We start from the raw sequence: 23,030 nt of genomic DNA, 5'->3' as shown, positions 1-23,030 counted from the left end.
TTTTTTTTTTTTTTTAAATAAGTGTTTCACTATTGTAGCAGGTAGCAGCATTCACACTTTGCCAGAACGTTTGCTGTTGTTGACTGTCTTTGGCACTAAATCAGCCAGCGGTGATCACATCTCATTATGCATTATAAGACAACTGATCTCAATATATGACCAAAGTATTCTTTTACTTACTTAATGTGAATTTTTTGTTTGCAATTGTAAATTCAGGCTGAAAATCCATCCGTTTACCATACCGCTTCTCCTAAACAGGGTCATGGGGGAACTTTGAGTCAATCCCAGGGAACTTGGGGCACAAGGCGGGAGGGGGGACACCCTGGACGGGATGCCAACCCATCACAGGGCACAATCACGCACACATTCACACTACGGACAATTTGGACACGCCAACATGTCTTTGAACTGGGGGAGGAAACCCCCTGCAGCACCGGGATAAAGTGCAAACTCAGGGCACACAGTCTGGAGACGAGATTCGAACCCCCAACCCCCCAGGATGAAAACCATACAGTGTAAATCCAGTTTAACCACTTTTCATTTTTGCTTTGATTTAGTTTCCAAAAAAAACGAACACCACCAAAAAAAACTACACTGTATGATTACATTTGTTTCGACAAAAAATCTATTTTTAAGCTTTGGAGGCTGATTTAACTGAGAAATCACGAAGTCAAAGGTTTACATCACTCCATAATACAGTACACGGAAGACATACACCGAGTTTATTAGAGCCGGTTTCTCAGGTACAGCTGTTGATATACACTCACTGAACACTTTATTAGGAACACCGTACACCTACTCAGTCATGCAATTGTCTAATCGGACAATCACGTGGCATCAAGTGCAGTGCGTAAAATCATGCAGATATGGACCAGTAGCTTCGGGTAATGTTCACGAATGGGGAAAAAATGTGATCTCGGTGATTTTAACCATGGCATCATTGTTGGTGGAGGACGGGCTGGTGTGAGTATTTCTATAACTGCTAAACTCCTGGGATTTTCACACACTATGGTCTCTAGAGTTTACTCAGAATGGTGCAGTAAGGAAAAAACATCCAGTGAGCAGCAGTTCTGCTGATGGGAATGCTGTGTTGATGCGAGAGGTCAGTGGAGAATGGCCAGACTGGTTGGAGATGACAGACTCGGATAACCGCTCTATACAATTGCGGTGAGCGGAAAAGCATCTCAGAAGACATAACACGTTAAACCTTGAGGCGGATGTGCTTCAAGAGCAGAAGACCACATCGGGTTCCACTCCTCTCAGCCAAGAACAAGCAGCTGAGTGGGCTCAGACTCACCGAAACTGGACAGGTGAAGACTGGAAAAACAAAGCCTGGTCTGATGAATCTCGATTTCTGCTGAGGCACGCAGATGGTAGCATCCGAATTTGGCACCAACAGCATGACTCCATGCTACCAACAGTTCAGACTGGTGGAGGTAGTGTAATGGTGTGGGGAATGTTTTCCTTGCGCACTTTGGGCCTGTTAATACCAATCAATCATCACTTGAATGCCACAGCCTGTTTGAGCATTGTTTCTGATCATGTGCATCCCTGCATGGCTGCAATTTTCTAATGGCTCCTAATAAAGTGCTCAGTGAGTGTATAGTCACTGATTATAGGCAGTCTGTTGCGAGAGAGAATTTTTCATCCCACTCTACCCTATCCATCAATAGAGACCATCACAGGAAGGCTGCCGATCAGATATTATTTAGGTCACGGGTCATTCTCATCACATCAGGGACTACAGCTTTTGGCTTAAATATTAAAGGGCTTTTAGTCCTACACGCCATGTACGCGATTTTGCTCTGTCTGTCATTAAAACAGCTTTATACGAGTGATCTAAAGGCGGCTTAGACTGACTCCAGATCAGACGTGTCAGACTCATTTTAGGTAATGGGCCACGTTAGAATTAGTCCAATATCGGGATGGCCAGACCCAAAAAATCAGTTCAGTTAACCAATAACACATCAGACCATTTTTAAGTGCGTTAATTTATCAAATTTAACTAAAAGGTATATTCTGAATGTAGAAACAGACCGAAACTATACCTCACGTGCACAAATACAGTGGCTTTCATAAATGTTCACTCCTTTTGAACTTTTCCACATGTTTGTAGTTTTACAACCTGGAACCAAAACGGATTTAATCGGAACGAGACGGTTGCAGTGTAAATGTTTTAGCGTGCTAATTTAAGAATTGCATCTCAGCAGTAGCTCGGTTTATGACCCTGAATGTATTGCGCCGAGTGCGTAATGGAATAACCGAGACGAGCTCGCTCTTTTAATCTTTCAATTCAAATACAGTCCACAAAGCAATTTTAGTTCACGTTTATGAATTCATTTGGTGTGCTGGATTAGAACCTTTTTCCATTTGATTTAATTGTAAAATTGGTTCCTGGTGATTTTATAATGGTTTTAATGATTAGTATTTTTTTTTTCTTTAATACATTCATTATTCCATAAGGCTTATAAACAGTCCTCATGTGCTTTTAACATCTCACTCACCCTAGTTGCATTTTTCATGGTTTAGTGACTTCATTATCACTCAGCTGTGGATCAGGTTTTAGAGCAGGTTGTCCACTAATCGTAGGGTTGGAGGTTCGATTCCCGGCCCACGTGACTCCACATACCGAAGTATCCTTGGGCAAGACACTGAACCCCGAGTTGCTCCCGATGGCAAGTTAGCTTCTTGCATGGAAGCTCTGCTACCACTGGTGTGTGAATGGGTGAATGACACCCAGTGTAAAGCACTATATAAGTGCAGACCATTTACCATTTATGGACGTTCACGTGTATCCTGCACTTCAGTATGACTGCAAAGTGTATATTGAGCATTTGGGATTATCTAGATAAAATTCAGGATTCAGTGAATTGCTCTTTATTGGATGTGTACATGTACAAACACGTGGCCTCTTCAACTTCAAACCATCAGATCCTGGTGAAAATGCGTAATAGAAATAGGCATCTTTCCTTTATAATGTTTTTCCCCCCCTATTATAACATCCTAGCAAAATAGACTAGATTAAATAGGTCTATGTAATTTATACCACCCTGCCATCTAGTGGATCAATGAGTTACTGCATCATAAAAACCCAGATTAAACAAATACCCTTGATTAATTACAGGTATTAGTGCAATCACATTATAACATTCTTTTATTGATCTCTAGACCAAAAAAAAAACCAAACACCTCATTATAAAGCCATTATTTATATCCACATTGAAAATATTGACACCTTTACACCGTCATCTTTACATATAACACCAATAATAGTTGCACGCCAATCAAGACAAACATGTTCAGTTTAATATTGGGATTTCGCTGAAAACCTCTGAACAGCTCTATATGGAGTCTCTGCTTTAAACATGTAGACTCTATAAATGTACAGCCATTATATTTTATATAATATATCATTATATTTATTTTCTTCACTGAAATCATGAAATGTTAAAGAAAAAGCCATCACCCACCCACAGTGTATCTGAGGGAAGACGCCGTGATGACGTCCCTCTTCTGCCTCCTACACTGTGAATAATTCGATTTTTCAAGGCTGGTGTTGGAGCTCAATAGAAGAGGATTGTTCCTCCTTCAGATATTCTCCTGATTCTGACATTCAATAGAACAGTGAGCCTACTCACACGCCTGAAACCACGTTATACACCATCGTGACTTATTCACTTCACTTCCCATTCAGTTATGAAGCTGAAATAAATGTTGTTTGTGAATTACGGTGCAGTTGCATATTTATGCAGTTTTAGTTCAAACTTTAATTTTTTTTTTTTTTTTCGAACATAAGCCATATAAATTGACACATTGCTGAGGAAAATAAAAACACTCAAGTGGGTCGGGTGTAGTGTTTTGGAGCAGATTGTTATATGTTCATTCGATGTGCATTTGTGTTACACAATATTACACACTGCCAAATTTCCATTATCTGTTTACCTTATGTATGTATGTATGTATGTATGTATGTATGTATGTATGTATGTATGTATTTCTTTCATAGCGCCATTTGGTTATGGTTCTAATTCACAAATCATTCATAGACATTAGTCATTTATTTTCACGTTAATTGTACATGTGACTTTTCCATCCATCTTCTACCGCTTAATCCTTTTCAGGGTCACGGGGAACCTGGAGCCTATCCCAGGGAGCATCGGGGACAAGGTGGGGTACAAAATGGCGGCCAAAACAGACTCATGTTGAGAACGCTCTGCAGGCTTTCTCTTGTATCCTCTTTGAAACAACATGTCATGATCTAAGTCTCTACAAAACAAATTCAAAGTGACTCTGAGAAGCATTGTCATAGTAAAACTTTCGATTTCTCTTGCAAAACATATACGACCCCGGTCTGAGAGAAGAGGCAGAAAGATAGCGATCTATTCATCTATGAGCGTTAAAGTCAAACGAAAGAACCACACCTACTCAGCTGCCTCTTACCTCTGATTCATCTTCAGAGGACCTACCAATAATTCTTCCTCCTTCTCCTGACACGACACTGAGCAACCCCTTTGCCAAAGAAAACCAGAGTAGAGACATCCCTATCTGAGTTGCAGGACAATATCATCACTGCCCTCACTTTTGAGAATAAATCAAACAGCAGACTCACTCGAGCAGATGATAATCACCAACTCCAATACAGTCGAGGACCTCAAAACATCCTTAAATTACCTTTAAATTACCTACAAGAGGAAAAAGCTACACTTGGCGTGAAAGTTCTACAGCTGCAAAAGTCTCTTGTCAGCTTGGAAGAAGGAATGCTGAGCGTTATAAAAGATGCCGGTGTCTACGTCTCTATGGCCTTTCTGAGCAGCCGGATGGAGACGTGAAGACACGGCGTGGCTACAAACAAAAAGCACAAACAGTTAACAGTTACAAAGGGTGATTTGAACAGATCTGGAAACCACTAAGCATGGAAAACCGTTCGTGAATTCTCGAACGAGTCCTCAACTAAAGTGGATTTGGAACCAAGTATTAAAAACGACAATTTCATTTATGATTGTTTAGTTATGTCCAATTAGTTTTAGTTTCTTAAATAGTCACTTTGAAAGAAAGGTTTGGACACCCCTGCCTCAAAGAAGGTGTGTTAAGAGTGTAAACAACACTCCTCTACCTTCTCAACACACAACTGTAACCTCCAGTACCGACTCCACTGCTGCCCTCTTGTGTCTCAATCTAGTAAGTTTGTTTCTCTCTCCTCGGTGTTTCATTCAATAGTGATGAATTGTTCGAGAACGAGTCGACTCTTTGAAGCAACTCTTTTGAGTGAACACTGGGAGTCGACTCACCGTTCTAAAGCTCTTTTTTTTTTTTCTTTCTTTACATTTTCAATTTGTTTGTCATTTTTTCGGTTAAACGATCATGACTATGTCCTGTTCCTCCCTTTTCAACCAGTGGTTTTGTCACAGAATCACTGTCACTTATGTAAACCTGAACAGGTATCACAATTTAATAAAAGACCAAATAGTCTTAAGCATCAACAACTTCCTCACATGCCACCGGTTTTGTCTGACTTCACATACTTCAAAACAAACCAATAGATTGCAAATGTAAATGCTCTGGGATTTCTGTTTCTTCTTCTTTCACCCGTGGTAGCGATAAAAACGTGAAACCTGCATCAAAGCCCTGATTTGCATTCAGTATAAAAACAGCTCAAAGAATACCAAGAGCAAAGTGTCCATTGGTTATTTCCTTCGAAAACGACTGCGTTTTTCAACGACCCTTTGAACTAAATGCTTTTATTCACAATACACGATGGCTTCTGTGGGCATTTCCACATTTCAAGCACCCTTTATAGGGTTCATCACCTCTGAAAGAAAAAAAAAAGAAAAAAAGGAAAGGAACAAAACAGCACTAATCACACGGACACAGAGTACATGCAAAGTTTAATATTATTTTGTGAACAAGAAGGTAATGATTTCACCGAACCCTTCAACCAATAGATCTCCAACTACAACAACTCGTTGGTTTTAAGATAAATAATAAAAATTAAAAAAGTAATTGAAATTCTTCTTTAAAAAGAAATCCTATCATTGCTGTGATGTGATCGGGGTTTGATATTAGTCAGGGCCTGAAACTTAATAAGATGTCTATCACAATGTTTTCCTCCTCTTATTATTATTATTATTATTATTATTATTATTATTATTATTATTATGCATCAGGTGGTTTGGAAAGTAGTAGGCTATCTAACAGGAAAATGAATCACTTTAATTAGACACTTTTAAAAATACAACCTACAGTTATTGTACTGTTGATTTCAGCCTATAAAGCCTTTATCCACAAGCGTCACTGGTTTGCCGTCTGAGTTCAATTCAATTTTATTTTATTTGTCTAGCGCTTTTAACAATGGACATTATCTCAAAGCAGCCTTACAGACACATATAAACACAGGATGGAGATTTTAAGCGTGTGGATTTATCCCTATTGAGCGAGACGGTGGAAACGGTGGTGAGGAAAAACTCCCTAAGATGATATGAGGGAGAAACCTTGAGAGGAACCGGACTCGGAAGGGAACCCGTAACAACGGATAGTGTGAAAGTAAAAGAAAGTTCATTACGGTTTTATATGAAGTCTGTTTGTTGAACTAGTCCACCGTTCACTAAAGGAGACCTGAGTGCAAAACCGCATGTAGTAATTGCAGTCTCAAATCCATAGTAGCAACCGTAGTCCCAGCAACTATAGTGAGAATGTCCATTGAGAGCTTCATCCTGAGGTAGGGCATCAGGATGGATCAGGCAGGACCGGAGAGCAGAAAGAATCAGGATCACTGGCATCTCCGTAAAATCATGTGTGTCTTAACAGAAGGAGAGAGAGAGATTGTTAGGTAAGACTGCGCTTTGCGTAAAAGAAAGTCTACTCATGGTAAGCTTGAGTAAACAAATACGTTTTAAGCCTAGACTGAGTGCATCTGCCATTAGTTGAAAGTCCCGTTAGGATCTGACATGTCTAATCATTTTTACTTACGAATTCCAAGCTCAGTGTCACGTGTCTGACTCTGACATGTAGCGCTTGTGATTAAAGTTGTGGCTCAGTGGAAAAGATTTCATCCCGATTGCACACTCAAACAAATAACATACAGCTCTAAAGCAGATGATTGTATTTCTGTGGATTGGTGCTTACTGGGTATCGGGTTATATCTATGGATTAAGGAAGCTGACCTGCTCAAACCCTTTGCTTTGATTTGTGTGTGTGTGTGTGTGTGTGTGTGTGTGTGTGTGTGTTATTCTTTATACTGCTTATTTCATATTTGGACCTTGTAAGCTTCTGGGACACACGTGCTGAAAACTACTGCAGATATTTTTGGTTTCTGAGGCAGGTGCAGTTACTGTTATAATACCCTGACAGTCAAAGCGGGTTCTTGATCAGCCCGACGTTTCGCTATGAACTCACCCGAATTATACGTCCAGCCTGCCGTGTTGACACTTTTCCAATATTTGGAAATCTGAAGGATAAATATGGCATTAATTAGCATGAATCAGCCCTGAAACACTGCATTACACACAGAGCCATATTTCAGGTGTACAAACGTGTGACTCAATACAAGACTCGATTAAGAACACAACTCAGTCAGAAAGAGAGAGAGAGACAGAGACAGAGAGAGGGAGTGAAGGGGATGGAGAGATAGAGAGAGAGACAGAGAAAGGGAGTGAAGGGGATGTAGAGAGAGACAGAGAGAGGGAGTGAAGGGGATGTAGAGAGAGAGAGAGACAGAGAGAGGGAGTGAAGGGGATGTAGAGAGAGAGACAGAGAGAGAGAGACAGAGAGAGGGAGTGAAGGGGATGTAGAGAGAGAGAGAGAGAGACAGAGAGAGGGAGTGAAGGGGATGTAGAGAGAGAGAGAGAGACAGAGAGAGGGAGTGAAGGGGATGTAGAGAGAGAGAGAGAGACAGAGAGAGGGAGTGAAGGGGATCTAGAGAGAGAGAGACAGAGAGAGGGAGTGAAGGGGATGTAGAGAGAGAGACAGAGAGAGGGAGTGAAGGGGATGCAGAGAGAGACAGAGAGAGGGAGTGAAGGGGATGTAGAGAGAGAGACAGAGAGAGGGAGTGAAGGGGATGCAGAGAGAGACAGAGAGAGGGAGTGAAGGGGACAGAAAGAGAGAGAGAAAGAGAGGAAATGTTACGCTTTCTTTCTGATATAAATAAAGGGGGAAATAATACAGTACAATGTTAAGCATCTGAAGGTTGTTAAAGTTTCAGTTCTACTAAAGACCAACTGTTGGTGTTTAGTTCTTTTTTTGCTAAGGAACTCTGATTTAAGCGATTGTAATTTACAATACTTACCTCTAGATGGCGCTTTAAGTCCACACATCTTAACAAACATCACAAAACAACAGCATCTGGACAGACTTCTTAAATTAAACTAACCGGACAACACAACACAACACAAACTGCACAGAAAGTTTGAAAGGTGTGTAAAGATGTTATTTAAGGTTTATTATATTTAAAATGATTTTTTATTTCATATTGTTTTCCCGATGTAACGTTATACCTGTATATAAATATAGAATTTTAATGATTTCTATTTATGCCCTGATGAAACCTCTGCCTATTAAAAATGCCAGATGAGTGCAAACATGTGGTGAGACGTGATACTCTTCAGCTAGCGCACAGGAAGCCTGGAATTAGCACCTTAAAGTGCACCTTGTGTTTCGGTGATGGTTCTGATGGGCAGAAAATCGTTTAACATCGGCGTTTTAGTGGTGAACAGATTACAAGCTTTTTCCTCCCTTCAGCGTAATGACTGTAATCACCTAATGGCCTAGCTGGATGTTTTCCAACCCTGCTCCTGAATGCTTTTCTTTACTCGAATAAACTCTTTTCAAGCTTATGAAGGGTTTGTTAATTATCTGATTACGTGAATCAAAAACAAGCAATAAGATGAAAAAACAAAAAAAACAAAAAGCAAGGATTGGGAACTCTACCTTACTAAATAACTAAATGGGGGGGGGGGGGGGGGGGGGTTGTAAACTGATTGCACCGAATACGTGTAACAAAAGCTAGAAGATAACTGTTTTACTTTGCATTACATTGGGAAGCTCTTTCACTGAGCGCTAACACAGTGCTGTCAGAGCTCCACAATAACAACCCCTTCGATGTCAGATTAGGTAAAGGGACCACCTGTAGGGCCCCCATTCACCGCGAAGCTAACCTACGCAATTAATAATGCAGCTTAAACTCAAATGAGACGTTTAGACAGCACGCTGGAAAATTCAAACAGTTACAAAGTCTTGGGGGGGGGGAATAAATAAATCGTGGCGCCTGGGCCCCCCGAGTGGCAACATTTCAATACCGTCGATCAAAAGCAGCGTAAGGGTCTCAGATTAGACATTAGACAACTTGGTGCATCAGTAAGTACAGAAAAAAAAAAGGTTCTATGTACATGTCACCTTTATCCGAGACTTTAAAGAAAGATCAAAGTGTCCCTCTGGATGAAAAGAGCCCTTTTCTCTGCATTTAAAACCCATTCACTCGGCCCTCTTTTATTAAATTAAGTGGCGAACACGACAATGATGGAACTTCTCCAACTCGAGCTGCGCTCCTCTAATTACGACCCCGATAGCCAAGAAAGAGCGTCTCTTTACAAGACGTGCACAAAGAAACACCTCTATAGCAAGTATGTTCAATACAGTCACCATGAAAATGGAGGAAAAAAAAAAAAAAAACCCAAAACCTGGACAGTTCTGTCTTGTTACTAGAATAAAGGAAGATGCTGGAGAGATGTCTGATTAAAGATTCCTCCAAAATATTTTATTGTCAAAATAAAAGCAATATTTGTCTTCTTCAAATGACATCTACACTATGTACAAATTTACAATAATCTTATAAATCTTCTTCTTCTTCTTTTTTTTATACAAAATTTACACGTTTGTACATAACTGTATAAATACATTACCGTAAAAAAAAAACAACCCGTAGAAATATTTGAGCACTAAAACTTTTAAGACTTTTTAAGGCTTATCTGAGAGAGCATCTTTGATATCTTTGATTGTTAAACATTCTAGAAAAGAAAAAAAAAAAAAAAAAGTAGTTGAACAGAAAACTTTGAGTTTAAATGCTAAAGGACTGGAGAAAAAACGTTCAGCACCACTTGGGACAATGCAATGCCTAATTCTCTCTAAGCATCACTGATTGCATGTCATGTCCATATGAATAGAAATGGCAAGAAAGTAAATCACGCACGAGGGGTGATAATGGGCTCGATTGTTACGACCAGTCTTTCCGCTTAACAGAAACCCCTCAGCAGTCCATTTGTATGGAAATGTATGTGGAAAAAGCAGGAACTGTTGCGCCGGGCTCATCTAGACCCGGGACAAAGGCATTTGCTTGGCGCACGAGACTGAGCTGGCTGTGCCCGAGCGCCACGTCAGTCCTGCGCTCACGTCGCTGTACGCCGAGCTGCTCGCACCCTTGCCCGCCCAGCGGCAGCGGAAGCAGCGTGCGCACAGCGCCCGCCATGACTCCACAGTCTTCCCCGACCAGACCCACACGCCCGACGTGATGCCCACAGCCAGGCACATGAAGTACTTGAGCATAAACACGGCGTAGTCGGGCCTTTCTGCATCGCGCTCACGGTCCAGAGCACAGGCGCAGTTATGCGCTGCCTCCCAGCGCTGCCGGTTGTGCTGTTCATAAAAGTAGCAGGCCACTATGACGGCAGCGGGCACTGTATAGAGAACAGTGAACACCCCGATGCGAATCATGAGTTTCTCGAGCTTGTCCGTTTTCGTGCCACCCTGCTTGATGACACTGCGGATGCGAAACAACGACACGAACCCGGCGAGCAGAAACATGGCTCCGATGCACAGGTAGATGAGTAATGGTGCGAGCACGAAGCCCCGCAGGTTGTCCAGGTTCTGGTTGCCCACATAGCAGATGCCCGCTACAGGGTCGCCGTCCACCGAGCTCAGCGCCAGGACAGCTATAGACTTCATGCTCGGGATGAGCCATGCGGCCAGGTGGAAGTACTGTGAGTAGCTAGCGATGGCCTCGTTGCCCCACTTCATACCCGCTGCCAGAAACCACGTGAGGGACAGGATCACCCACCATATGGAGCTGGCCATGCCGAAGAAGTAGATCAGCAGGAAGACGACGGTGCACAGCGCCGGTCCTGTGGTCTCATAGTGGACGTGTTCGACATCATGTTCCCGGCTGCAGGCGACTCTTTCGTGGCCTGCGATCAGACGCACGATGTAACCCACCGAGACGAACATGTAGCACGCGGACAGGAAGATGATGGGTCGCTCTGGGTACTTAAATCGTTCCATGTCGATCAGGAAAGTCGCGACCGTGGCGAAAGTGCTCACGAAGCACAGCACGGACCACAAGCCGATCCAGAAGGCTGTAAACGCCCGCTCGTCTGGGGTAAAGAACGGGTTATGGCAGGGCATAGCGCAGTTCGGCGTTCTTCCGGTTTTCACGCGGTTGTACAGCGGGTGCCGCTCGCTGCTCACGCGCACCATCGGCGCGCGGCACTGACACCCGGCCTCACACGGCTGCGGCGCGGGTTTGCGCTTGGGGTGTCCTCCGCTAGCGACGCGGCCGCTTCCGTGCGCCCTTCCCGGGTAACTCGTGGGTTTCGGGAGCACCGGCGCGGCGGTTGTAGCGTCCGTCCGGTTGTAGTCCATGCACAGCGTGTCCGGGTTCCCCTGCACGGGCAGCAGCTCGCAGCGCATGCGGTCTGGCCACGGGAAGCCGTACTGGCGCATGAGAGGCGCGCAGCCGGCCCGGGCGCGCTCGCACACGCTGCGGCACGGCGGCAGCGGCTTCTTGTAGTCCTCCAGACAGATGGGTGTGTACATGCTGCACAGGAAAAAGCGAAGGTCTGCCGAGCACTGAATCTCCACCAGCGGCCAGAACTGGTGCACCTCCAGGCCTGCTTCGTCCTGCGTGTCGTGGTTGAACTGGTTCGGCATGTAGGTGTAGTTGTAGCCGATGCCCTTGCACAGCGGCACGGCGATCTCCTGGCAGCTCAGCTCCTTGGCCGTGGCGCCGCTCGATCGCCGCAGAGTCAAGAGCGCCAGCAGCAGGTAGATGCCCGACAGGTAGCGCTCCATCGTCTGATTGCGCGTCCTTCAGCTTTTAAATGGCAAGTCCGTGTGTGTGAGTGTGTGTGTGTGTGTGTGTGTGTTTGCGTGTTAAATCCCAGTCCGTTTAGATCTCCAACAGCGGCTCCATTTCCTCCTCACTTGTCCGTTGCAATTAAAACGCAACCAGTCACGTGTTTCCAAACAAACAAACAAAAACAGTCCCCTTCGCGTGCGATCAAAATGGCTGAGGAAAGCCCGAAGAAACGCGTCTCTCTCTCTCTCTCTCTCTCTCTCTCTCTCTCTGTCTGTTTCCCCTCTTTTATTATCCTTTTGCTCTGCCTTTCCGTCGCTTCTCCTTCAAATGTCGCTTTAACGGGTTTCTTCAGGAATCAGATCCTATTTAAGGCGCACAAACAAGCGACTCCGGGTTAAAGAGGGGAAAGAAGAAGAAGAAGGAGGAGAAGAAGGAGGAGAAGGAGAAGAAGAAATCCGCCGTCTGAGTTACATTCACGTACCGCGTTTCACAAAAGCACCTCTCTCCTTATTCGCCTCATACAAATCCGTGCACCCTTGCGAGACGCGCAGGGTTTTTATAAGGACTGGGAATGGCCACGCCCTCCTGACCTCCTGACCAATCAGAGAGATTTAGGGCGGAGCCCTGAGCTCAGTCAGTCGGTCGAACCTTTGGCTTAGATGCTTCTGTCGCAGACGGTTTTTGTCCGAACATTTTCTGCTCAAATATTAGGAAATCATGCATCATCATCATCATCATCATCATGGAGCAGATACTGCATGAAACCAAAGCAATGTTTCTTACATGACTTCACTACCTTGCTAAATGGGAACACTGCAGGTTCATTTGCACGTGACGTTTTTTTTTTTTTTTTTTTTGGGGGGGGGGGGGGGTTAATTGGGGAGGGAGGGGGTGTTCATCCTACTTAGCAATGTGGGGTGTTTATGTTTTAATTGATGTGCTGATGTTCTGCTGTTGAGTTTAATAGAGCTGTCACAGGAGGAGGGGGGGGGGATTACAGGAGAGGGAGGGGTGGGGGTGTTGGGGGGTGGGATGGTTGGTGGGGGGTTTCAAGAACAAGTAGACAAGTTGATAGGTCTGTTAACAGTGGCAGGCAGAACAACAACAACAATCCCCCCCCCCCCCCCACTCACCGCCACCCCACCCCCTTCCATGCACTGTCTCACATGCACTAATACCCTAACACACTAATTATTCCTCTGAATACAGTGGGACTTTTTTACATTGATATTCTTCACTTTGTCCGAGTCATCACTACACAATAGTAGAACATAATAGTCACTAAATACGCTAATGGGTTATGCTGTGCTTGTTACCTGGTTGTAAGATAGTTATATATGCTCAAAATAAATATGTATTAATCATTATAATGAGGAAGAAAAAAAAAGTGTCAAAGACTGAGTTTCCTAAAAACATCACTGCACTAAGATTCTGGATAAATGGTGGAGCGAGCATCACACTGAATGCATGCTCTCTCACTAACATCGCTCCGTCATGCTGCTGTTAACTTTTCCACATTCACTTATTTCTTTATTTTTTAATCAAATACTGTTATATACTGTTTTATTTACAAATAAAATACTGTTAACTTTTTTTCCACATACTTCCTGATTTATTTATTTATTTATTTATTTATTTATAATTAATACTACTATATAATATATATATATATATAATATATAATAATGCTCGTAACTAATTAAGTGCTGTTTTATTTAGATATACAATACTGTTAACTTCTCCACTTATTTATTTGTTTGTTGGTTTATAATGTATTTATTATTTGGGTGGTTTATTATGCATATATAATGAGTGCAGTTATTTTAAATATTTATTTATTATTTTTGCTTTAGCAATGCTGGATGATTGTCTTTACCATTATTTACTCTGCCAATGAAAAGTTTTTTTTTTTTTTTTTTTTTTTAAATAAAAGTTATTACAATTGAATCACTATTGCTGCCACAGACCAAACAAAATACAGACTAGCACTTAAATAATGAAAGCTACATCTCTGTCTAACTTGTTAACTGCTCGCTCTCAGATCCTAAAGCGACTCTAAATGAGTATTTTATTGAAGTCAGGTGCACTTGGAGGTTAAAGCTATTAAGCTATTAAAGCTATAGATAAAAAAAAATAAAAATGTGGCATGCCTAAAGTGTCAAAATCGAGTGATAAATACTTTGCCCCTTCTGCAATTAGATTAAATCCAGCAAAAAAAAATGATGACGTCTCAATTCGTTATACGCATAATAAACCTTCCATTATTCACTTATCCTTACTTCTTGGTTAGGTTTTCAAATTTTCAGGATTGAAAAAGTGCTAAAATATCGTGTTCATAAACTTCTGACCGGCTGCGTATTCAACACAGTAATAACACCAGTCGTGTTACATAAGACATGCTACGTTATCTTAAATCAGGTGTGTACACCCCTGTAAAAAAACAAAACAAAACAAAACAAAAAAAAAACAAACGAAATCTCAATCCTACTATTTAAAACTGATTGTATGTGGTTGTATTGTACGAAATGGCTAATTTCCCCCAGTGGAGGAAAACCTCCAGGGAGTCACTGAGGAACAGGTGTGTACTCTGAGGTCCCTGGTGAATGCGTCTGATGGAAAGAAAAAAAAGAAAAAAAAAGGCATCGTTTTCACTGATTATGCGTATTATTGGCTGAGCCCATATTGATTAACAGAGAGATAGAGGCCACTGTGGTCTCCAGCAGTTGGAGCGTAACCTCTTCGCTCGGCGGAGGCCCACAGCAGGCCTGGCTTGGGTTACATAGTGCCCGGGCATTCCTCAGTGCAAATGGAATTAGTGCATCTGTTCGAAAGTTAATTTTCAAATCGGCATTCAGTCATTCTTTAGAGAAAAAAGCAGTGATGGTTGAGGCCAAGTGGGGAAAACAGGAAAAAAAAAAAAACCCATCTCCTCAAGTGTCAGTCCAAGTAAATCTGAACGCTGTGTGTTCAGCTTGTGTGTCTTTTTTTCTTCTAGGAGAACCATGCGTTATGGTTTATGCGCTCTTAATTTAATTTAAACTACCGATTAGACATTAAAAAACATAGCGTCGACCCGCTATATTACTGTGCTATCATCTAAAGAAGAACAGAATACGCTGCGTTGTGTTGGTAAAATGTAAGCAATTCAATTAACCAGTTCTGTAAGAGATAAAGCTTTAATTAGTGAAAAAGACATTTGTCTTGAGTAATTGCCTTCAAACAGAAGCTTTAGATAACGGTATTACATACTCTCCGTGTGTGTGTGTGTGTGTGTGTGTTTATCAATTAGCATACTATGTATGCAGATTGCAGAGGACAAACAATACGATTAGGTCTGATTATCTATATGGCAATGGACCACATATTAGGAGTGTTTATATTTCATTAGTGCTCATCACAGTCACACAGTCGCCTTCGAGGTGTGGATTCGAGCCCGATCACCACGAAATAAAGCTTTGAATCATGTACGTGTGAAAAATATAAGTCCAATAGGAAGCACGCGTGATTTGTAGAGAACTAGCGAAGTTTCGAGGTACTCACAGATTTCGCAGATGGACACAGGTGATATTTGCTACACAACTCAATTCATATAAAAACACTGCAATGGTGAAGCGTAGATAAGAACGTCTTGAGGACTACAGGACAAGCTAAGTTTTTTGTCCCCTTAGTAACTTCAAGAGAGAGGAACAAAAGCCGGAAGCTGGTGAAGGAACGCTTCTTTATGCCGTAGCTGCTATAACTTGCTGACATTCCAATTACATTTAATGGAACTGTAAACTGAATGAGTTTTTCTTTAATGAATGGAAATTACAATCCTTGGCAAATTGCTGTTGTAGAAGAAGAATAAACTACTTTAGGATGTGCTGTTATAGGAAAATAATCAACTTCTGGGCGGTGACTATCACTGGGTTTCGCATTGTGACGCAACACACCACCCCATCATTGACTGTTTTCCTATAACGGTACTATATAACGCTGTCGTGTTTTACGGAAGGAAATGTGTGTCCAATGCTTAGGTCGCAGAGAATTAGCAAAGTTTTTCAAGAACCCCAGTGTCACCTACAACCAACGCTGTAAGTTTTTCCAGTTAAAACAAATAAATGCATGTAAAAAATGATTAGGTTAGGGTTAGGGACGTGGTCAGGATTCGTACCTGCTCCGACTGAATTTGTATGAAATGAAACAGTGAGATTGCATGAGATTAGCGATTGAGAGATTAGAGTTAGAGTGAGATTAGATTCCCACTTCGCATTTTATGGATTTTCAAGCATTTTATTTCGGACAGGTTTCCAAGTCAATTCAATTGATATTTTAATGAAATAAATAAATAAATAAATAAATCGCGAGAGAGATGTCAAATTTGCATTCAATAAAAAAAAAAAAAAAAATGTAATATCGTGCAGATTTATTTGTCCTCGTTGTATATGTTAAAGCACGATAGCAGAGTGGACATGCAGTTTAATATTCTCCTTCATTTACAGCGTGAATTAAGGTCAAATAAGGTGTATTGGGGACATCTTGGACATTTCAGTTCAACTCAAATCCTGTTTCAAAGTCAATTCACTTGCTTTCCACAAATTATTTATTTATTTAGTTATTTTTTGGTTTTACAAAACTGTGGACTTTGTTTTAGTCATTTTTTTTTGGGGGGGGGTGGGGGCAAGTCGTACAGCCAGAGCGAAATGATGAGGCAGGAGTTACTGCTTCCCGTCTGTTCTATGGAAATGCGAGACATAAACGTGGTCTGCCTTGAGAGCAGGTAATGATTCACTCCATGTTAAAGCTCTGCAGCTCTCAGCTCATATTTATAGCTTACTCTGCAGTTACTGAGTGATCGAGTGACGGGAAAATTGTTCCTCTGGGTTCTTCATCTTAAAACAATTCTCCCAAGGTCACACATAGACAAGTGTAAAAAAAAAAAAATCCCAACTGTCTGTAATGTCTTTCTTTCGGAGAACATTTCTGCAGCGCTCGCATACACTATTCATCAAAAGTGCACACTTTGTGCGTCTCACGAAATCTGAGAGGTGGCAGGCAGCGCATGCCTCAGCTCCTAAGTCAATTAACAGGTCCGTGCTAAGAAATGAGGGACCTATTTAGGGAGTTGATTTGCCCTGTTTGCTTTTTGACTTTGCACAAGCCCATGTCTTGTCTACAGAGAAAGACAGAGATGCAAAAGAAGGGGGTTGGGAAAGTGCCTCAACCCCCCCCCCAAAAAACTCATCTGGGATTGTTTGCTTAGGGCTTGGCTGCTAATCCCTGTCAGGTGGAGCTGGACCCCCCTCCTTCTGCCATCCCCTGAGGTGGTGGAGCGCGCTCCCTCCGAGTCCCTCACCTCTGCCTCATTACCTTGACAAACAGAACCAGCCCCTGCAATCACTCGCCCACTGAGAGGGGATGCGCCGGGACACACAGCTCCCATCCAACGGCTCTGTTTACACTCAGCTAGCAGGACACAGAGGCCTGAATTCGGTGTGAAACACAGTGTTTAAACAGGATGGCATTATCGTGTAGAGCAGTGAGGTTCTCAAACGTTTTGTAGCCAGGGACGCCTTTTAATGAAAAATAAACTCCACAGACCCCATCAGGATCGATTTATTTTATATAATATTATTTAAATTGGCCAAATAATATTTTATGGTGCCATGGAGCATTCTGTTCCTGAATTTTCCACAGACAGAACACGTAACATCTGAGGTCACTTTGGTGCTTGGACCCCTAAATATAATAGCTTTGATAACGTGGGTCGTGCTGCGCTTTACAGACCATTGGTGGTCCTCAGACCCCTGAAGTGACAAGGAATGAGATGTCAAATTAGTTTTCGTACTAAAATGCAATTTTATAATAATAATAATATTAATATTAATAATAATAATAATAATAATAATAATAATAATAATAATTATTATTATTATTATTATTATTATTATTATTAAAGCATAATATCAGTGTTAAATGCAGCTTAATAATCAGATAATAATCAGACTGAGAGGTAATGAATAAAACCCCTTCATGTGCCTTCATGTGAATTCTCAAATCTGATTGGTCAGAAGGGGCTGATTAATTGTCTATAAACTCTCAACAATGCTGACTTTTAATTAAAAACATAGAAAAATGTCCTCGTTGAAATGACGAAAGTTTCTGTGAGTAAGCTTATGGAACATTTATGGAAGGAGTCTCCAGTGTCAGTGCTTTGTAACTGGCAGTAAGTTTTCTGTAAAGTCTGTATAAACTCTGGAAACTCTTGTGTGTGAGAATACCAGGAGATCAGCAGTTTCGGAAATACTCAAACCAGCCCATCTGGTACCAAGGATCATGTCATGGTTAAAGTCCCAGAGATCACAATTTCTCTTCATTCTGGTGTTTAGCTCTTGGCCTGTCTCTGCATGAGTGCACGCACTGCACTGCTGCAACATGATTGGCTGATTAGATAACTTTATGAATGTACAGGTGTACCGGTGTTCCTAATAAAGTGGATGGTGCGAGTATGTATACAGTCATTCCAGAAAAAAAGTTATTATGATGATTATTTTGAGCAAACGACACGGTCTCACTTTCGAACAAGTTCTAACAATGAAAAGTCATAAAGGTTAAGGTTAGAGTTGGGGCAGAAATAGCTTCTGTACTTTCTCTCAGGACAAAATCCAAGCACATCTTCCTCACTCATACAAATTCATAAATGAGATCAGGTTCCAAAAACATTTTATGCACCACAATCTGTGTGTTGATCGAAGAGATTTTCTGGCTCTAGCCGTGTGATCAGATTTCCTAATCACTGCTTTCAGGTCAGTGAACAGGACAGAAACAGGACACTGCACTCAGGTTTTATCAGACTGTACACAACGCCATTCATCTTGTTCACTTGAGTTCTGACGATCAGTCCTGCTTCAGAGAGCGTCTCTAATCTGCTGCATCTGCACTCGGTAATCTGAGATGAACCCTGATTGACAGGTGGAGTTTCTAGAGCAGAGACGTCTGTAAATTAGTACAGAGGCACTACATTCTGTAGGGTCTTGTCAAACTGACCAGTCAAAAACGATTCTGTTGGGTCTCTGTGTTGTGAAGCATTTTCTTCCAGTGAAATCAAACCCTGGTGAATTTTTAGGCAGGTGAGAAGCAATCGTACTGATCGTACTGTACATTTTGTAGACGCAAGCTCCTAAACTGAGCCACGAGGTTTGAGTTATGTTTTAAACTAATCATTTATATAACGATATAAAGTCATTCATTGAGCGCTGACTGTGTTCTTCACGCTCTGAGGTGATTTCTATGAGCACTTGATAAAGCTTTGTTCACCTTTTTTCTGTCACTGGGAAAATTTTTAGCCTTGCATGCCTCAGCCAATGTTCTTTTGTTTGTTTGTTTGTTTGTTTGTTTGTTTTTGTTTAACCCTGTCCGCACTTAGGAATAATCGATCTAAGGGTATATTAGGAAAATATAAGACGTCACCTCAAGTCACTTTTTTCTGACTTGACCGCATAAAATCCCACATGAAATAAAAAAAAAATTATAAAATAAAATAATTATCATTATTAATAATATATATGTAAAAAATTATATATATAATTTTATATTTTTCTTTTATATTTTATATTTAGATATTTATATTTGTATATTTTATTTTATTTTATATATATAATATATAATAATATATAATATATATAATTTTATATATATATATATGTATATGTATGTATGTATATATGTGTGTGTGCGTATGTGAAAGCGTACATACGCAGGTACACTTGGTGCGGTTCGGTTGAGCGATGAGGTGCAAATTGAGCTAAAGGACAAAGATGTAAGGTTGAAGAAATGCAGATGATGAGGATGATGAAAGCCAGTGTGACTGAGAACAGTTCAGAAGAGTCTTATGGGACAGCTACAAATACAGTAGTGGCGAATATGCTAATGGCCAAAAAAAAGTCTTTATTACCTCAAGCTCACCTTGAATGGTGTTTTCTGCACGAGGCCAGATCACGCTGATTGATGATGAAAGCTGAACACGTTATCATAAAGTCTGTTGTTGATCTCGGCCAAGAATCTACTGGGATCATTTCGTACAGCGTATTGAGAAATAATCTTTGAAAATTTAAGATAAAATTTGCAACAGACAAACGTACGAATGTGATCTTGTGTTAGATTTGCAAAACTATGGTGCTTAGCTCTTAAAGCACACATATTATGGATTTGAAACGTGCCTTATTTTGTTTTAAAGGTAGGTTTCATACAATATATGTACACACATCCAAGGTCAAAAAACACTTTAACGTGCTCATAATTTAACCCCCCCCCCCGCCAGTGTCACAATCGACTCGTTAAATGATCCGTTCTAAAGGATTCATTCTAAACTCCTCCTTTCAGAGAGCATACTCTGCTCTGATTGGTCAGATGTCCCAGTCTGTTGTAATTGGTCTATTGCTGCCAGCATATTTCAAAAAGGAAAGACCTACAACCATAACGAGTTTCAGCTCAGTCTGTTCTCAAGCAGCCGATGAAGACCAGAGGCGGGGCTTATTGTTACAGACCTACGTAGGTTAATACAGGAAGTAAGTCTGGAATTACGTAGGATAGTACAGGAAGTAAAGTCTGGAATTATGTCAGTTAGTACAGGAAGTAAGTCTGGAATTACATAGGTTTGTACAGGAAGTAAGTCTGGAATTACGTAGGTTAGTACAGGAAGTAGGTCTGGAATTACGTAGGTTAGTACGGGAAGTAAGTCTGGAATTATGTATTTTAGTTCAGGAAGTAAGTCTGGAATTACGTAGGTTAGTACAGGAAGTAAAGTCTGGAATTATGTAGGTTAGTACAGGAACTAAAGTCTGGAATTATGTAGGTTAGTACAGGAAGTAAAGTCTGGAATTATGTAGGTTAGTACAGGAAGTAAAGTGTGGAATTACGTAGGTTAGTACAGGAAGTAAAGTCTGGAATTACGTAGGTTAGTACAGGAAGTAAAGTCTGGAATTACGTAGGTTAGTACAGGAAGTAAAGTCTGGAATTACGTAGGTTAGTACAGGAAGTAAAGTCTGGAATTACGTAGGTTAGTACAGGAAGTAAAGTCTGGAATTATGTAGGTTAGTACAGGAAGTAAAGTCTGGAATTACGTAGGTTAGTACAGGAAGTAAAGTCTGGAATTATGTAGGTTAGTACAGGAAGTAAAGTCTGGAATTATGTAGATTAGTACAGGAAGTAAGTCTGGAATTATGTATGTTAGTAGGGGAAGTAAGTCTGGAATTACGTAGGTTAGTACAGGAAAACCATAATAAGTGTCCTTTAAGTATTTCATTACTCCTATTTTCCTCTATAGCTTCTATCCTTTCTTCTACTCCCATGCTTGTCTTTATTAATGAGTTCAAATTGCACTGGATAGTAAAAGGTTAGAACCACAGCTAGAACCACCATGAGCACAGATAACTGAGAAATTAGTACTTAATGTTCAGACTTGTGGAGTCACGGACTACATGTAACAGCATTACACAATATAATAGATACAGTTACGTCAAAAAAACAAAAACAAACAAGGTAATCAGATTACAGGTACATTTCGTAAAAAATGGGAATACTATAAAAGATTATAATTTTTTTATATAACACAATATAGACAGTTGTTTGAGTATACTTTTGGTTCTCTCTTGCTAGTCGTGGATCACATGAGCAACCTCCTGGTGCATGCGCAAATAAATTTGTTAGAAATGAACACAAATTTTTCTCTGAAATACTTTTGTGATGTAATGTTACCCACATCGGGGACAGTGATCGTTTATTCACTCATTAATTTATGTATTTTATTAAAACAAATCCAAACATTGAACATGTTTTTAAAGCTCTAAAATAAGTATTTTACATCATATTGCTTTTCTCTTGACTTTATTGACAAGTGTGACCTTGAAGTATCAGATTACATTACCTTCATTACATTACAGCATTCGGCAGACGCCCTAATCCAGAACGAATTAAAATGATCTCATTCATACAACTGAGCAGTTGAATGTTAAGGGCCTTGCTCAAGGGCCCAACAGTGGCAGCTTGGCAGTGCTGGGATTTGAACTCACAACCTTCCGAGACATTGGAATTACATTAAGCTAGCTATTAAACTGCTATTAAGCCAAGTCTTCAAGAAAGCTCGCTAGCAGTAAATTAACCATGTTTATATATATATATATATATATATATATATATATATATATATATATATGGTATTAAGCATTACACTTGCTATTAAAGTGTTTATTGTGTATAATTAAAACTGTCACGTATAGTAAACTAACTATGTATGACATTGTATGCTTATGTTCACTTAGCATGCTAACTATATTATTCATAATATTACTTAGAAAGTTGGCTAACGCTTAGTTAAAAAAATAAAATAAAATAAAAACGCTTAGTTAAAAGACATTGTAACTCCAACGTCTTAACCGCTGAGCTACCACTTCCATATTGTGATAGTTGGATTACGTTACTGATGACATTTTCTTATGAAGTAATTTGTAACTGTAACGGAATATATGCTTATGGTAACCCTCCCAACCCTGTTTGTGTGTGAAGGAACAGATGAGTTTGTCCAGTGGTGAGCAGTGAGCACGGCTGGGGATAGAGATGGAGGGGAAAAAACATCACTGACCTCCACTTCCGAGAGTCCATCTACCCCCACTTTCCCCACGTCTCAGTGTCTCGGTATGTATCTGTGCATCTTGCTGTCAGTGTGAACTGTCGAACAGATGGTGTGTTGCCTCGCTGACTTGTGGAATGATGATGACTGAGAGAGAGAGAGAGAGAGAGAGAGATGGTCTAATAATGGTCTTTACAGCTCTGATAGGATTCTCCTATGAAAGCTAGTTACTGAGGTACCAGTAACCACGTTCAATAGTACAGTTAGTCTATTCACACTATACATACGGAGTTATATAACTGTTAGCTACATTTGCTAGCTAGCTACACTTGGCTGTATCATAGTTAACCTACTGTTAGCTAG

General features: G+C 40.8%; 1 protein-coding gene and 1 long non-coding RNA gene across 2 annotated transcripts; both read right to left on the bottom strand.

Annotated features, from left to right (window-relative positions):
* Nucleotides 1–5,779: 5,779 nt before the first annotated feature.
* On the bottom strand, nucleotides 5,780–22,799 carry LOC108272310 (uncharacterized). Its single transcript, XR_001814040.3, has 3 exons — nucleotides 22,680–22,799; nucleotides 7,393–7,444; nucleotides 5,780–6,796 (listed from the first exon to the last, which is right to left on the bottom strand). It is a non-coding gene; the product is annotated as an uncharacterized LOC108272310 (long non-coding RNA).
* On the bottom strand, nucleotides 9,727–12,604 carry fzd8a (frizzled class receptor 8a). The gene has a single exon (XM_017480624.3). The coding sequence runs from the start codon at nucleotides 12,052–12,054 to the stop codon at nucleotides 10,300–10,302; it is 1,755 nt and encodes a 584-aa protein (XP_017336113.1). The 5' UTR covers nucleotides 12,055–12,604; the 3' UTR covers nucleotides 9,727–10,299.
* Nucleotides 22,800–23,030: the final 231 nt, after the last annotated feature.

Source organism: Ictalurus punctatus, chromosome 1, assembly GCF_001660625.3.
Source record: "Ictalurus punctatus breed USDA103 chromosome 1, Coco_2.0, whole genome shotgun sequence".
In the NCBI taxonomy this organism is placed as follows: Eukaryota; Metazoa; Chordata; class Actinopteri; order Siluriformes; family Ictaluridae; genus Ictalurus; species Ictalurus punctatus.
The sequence above is the reverse complement of the archived record's forward strand: the minus strand, read 5'-3'. Positions and strand labels throughout refer to the sequence as shown.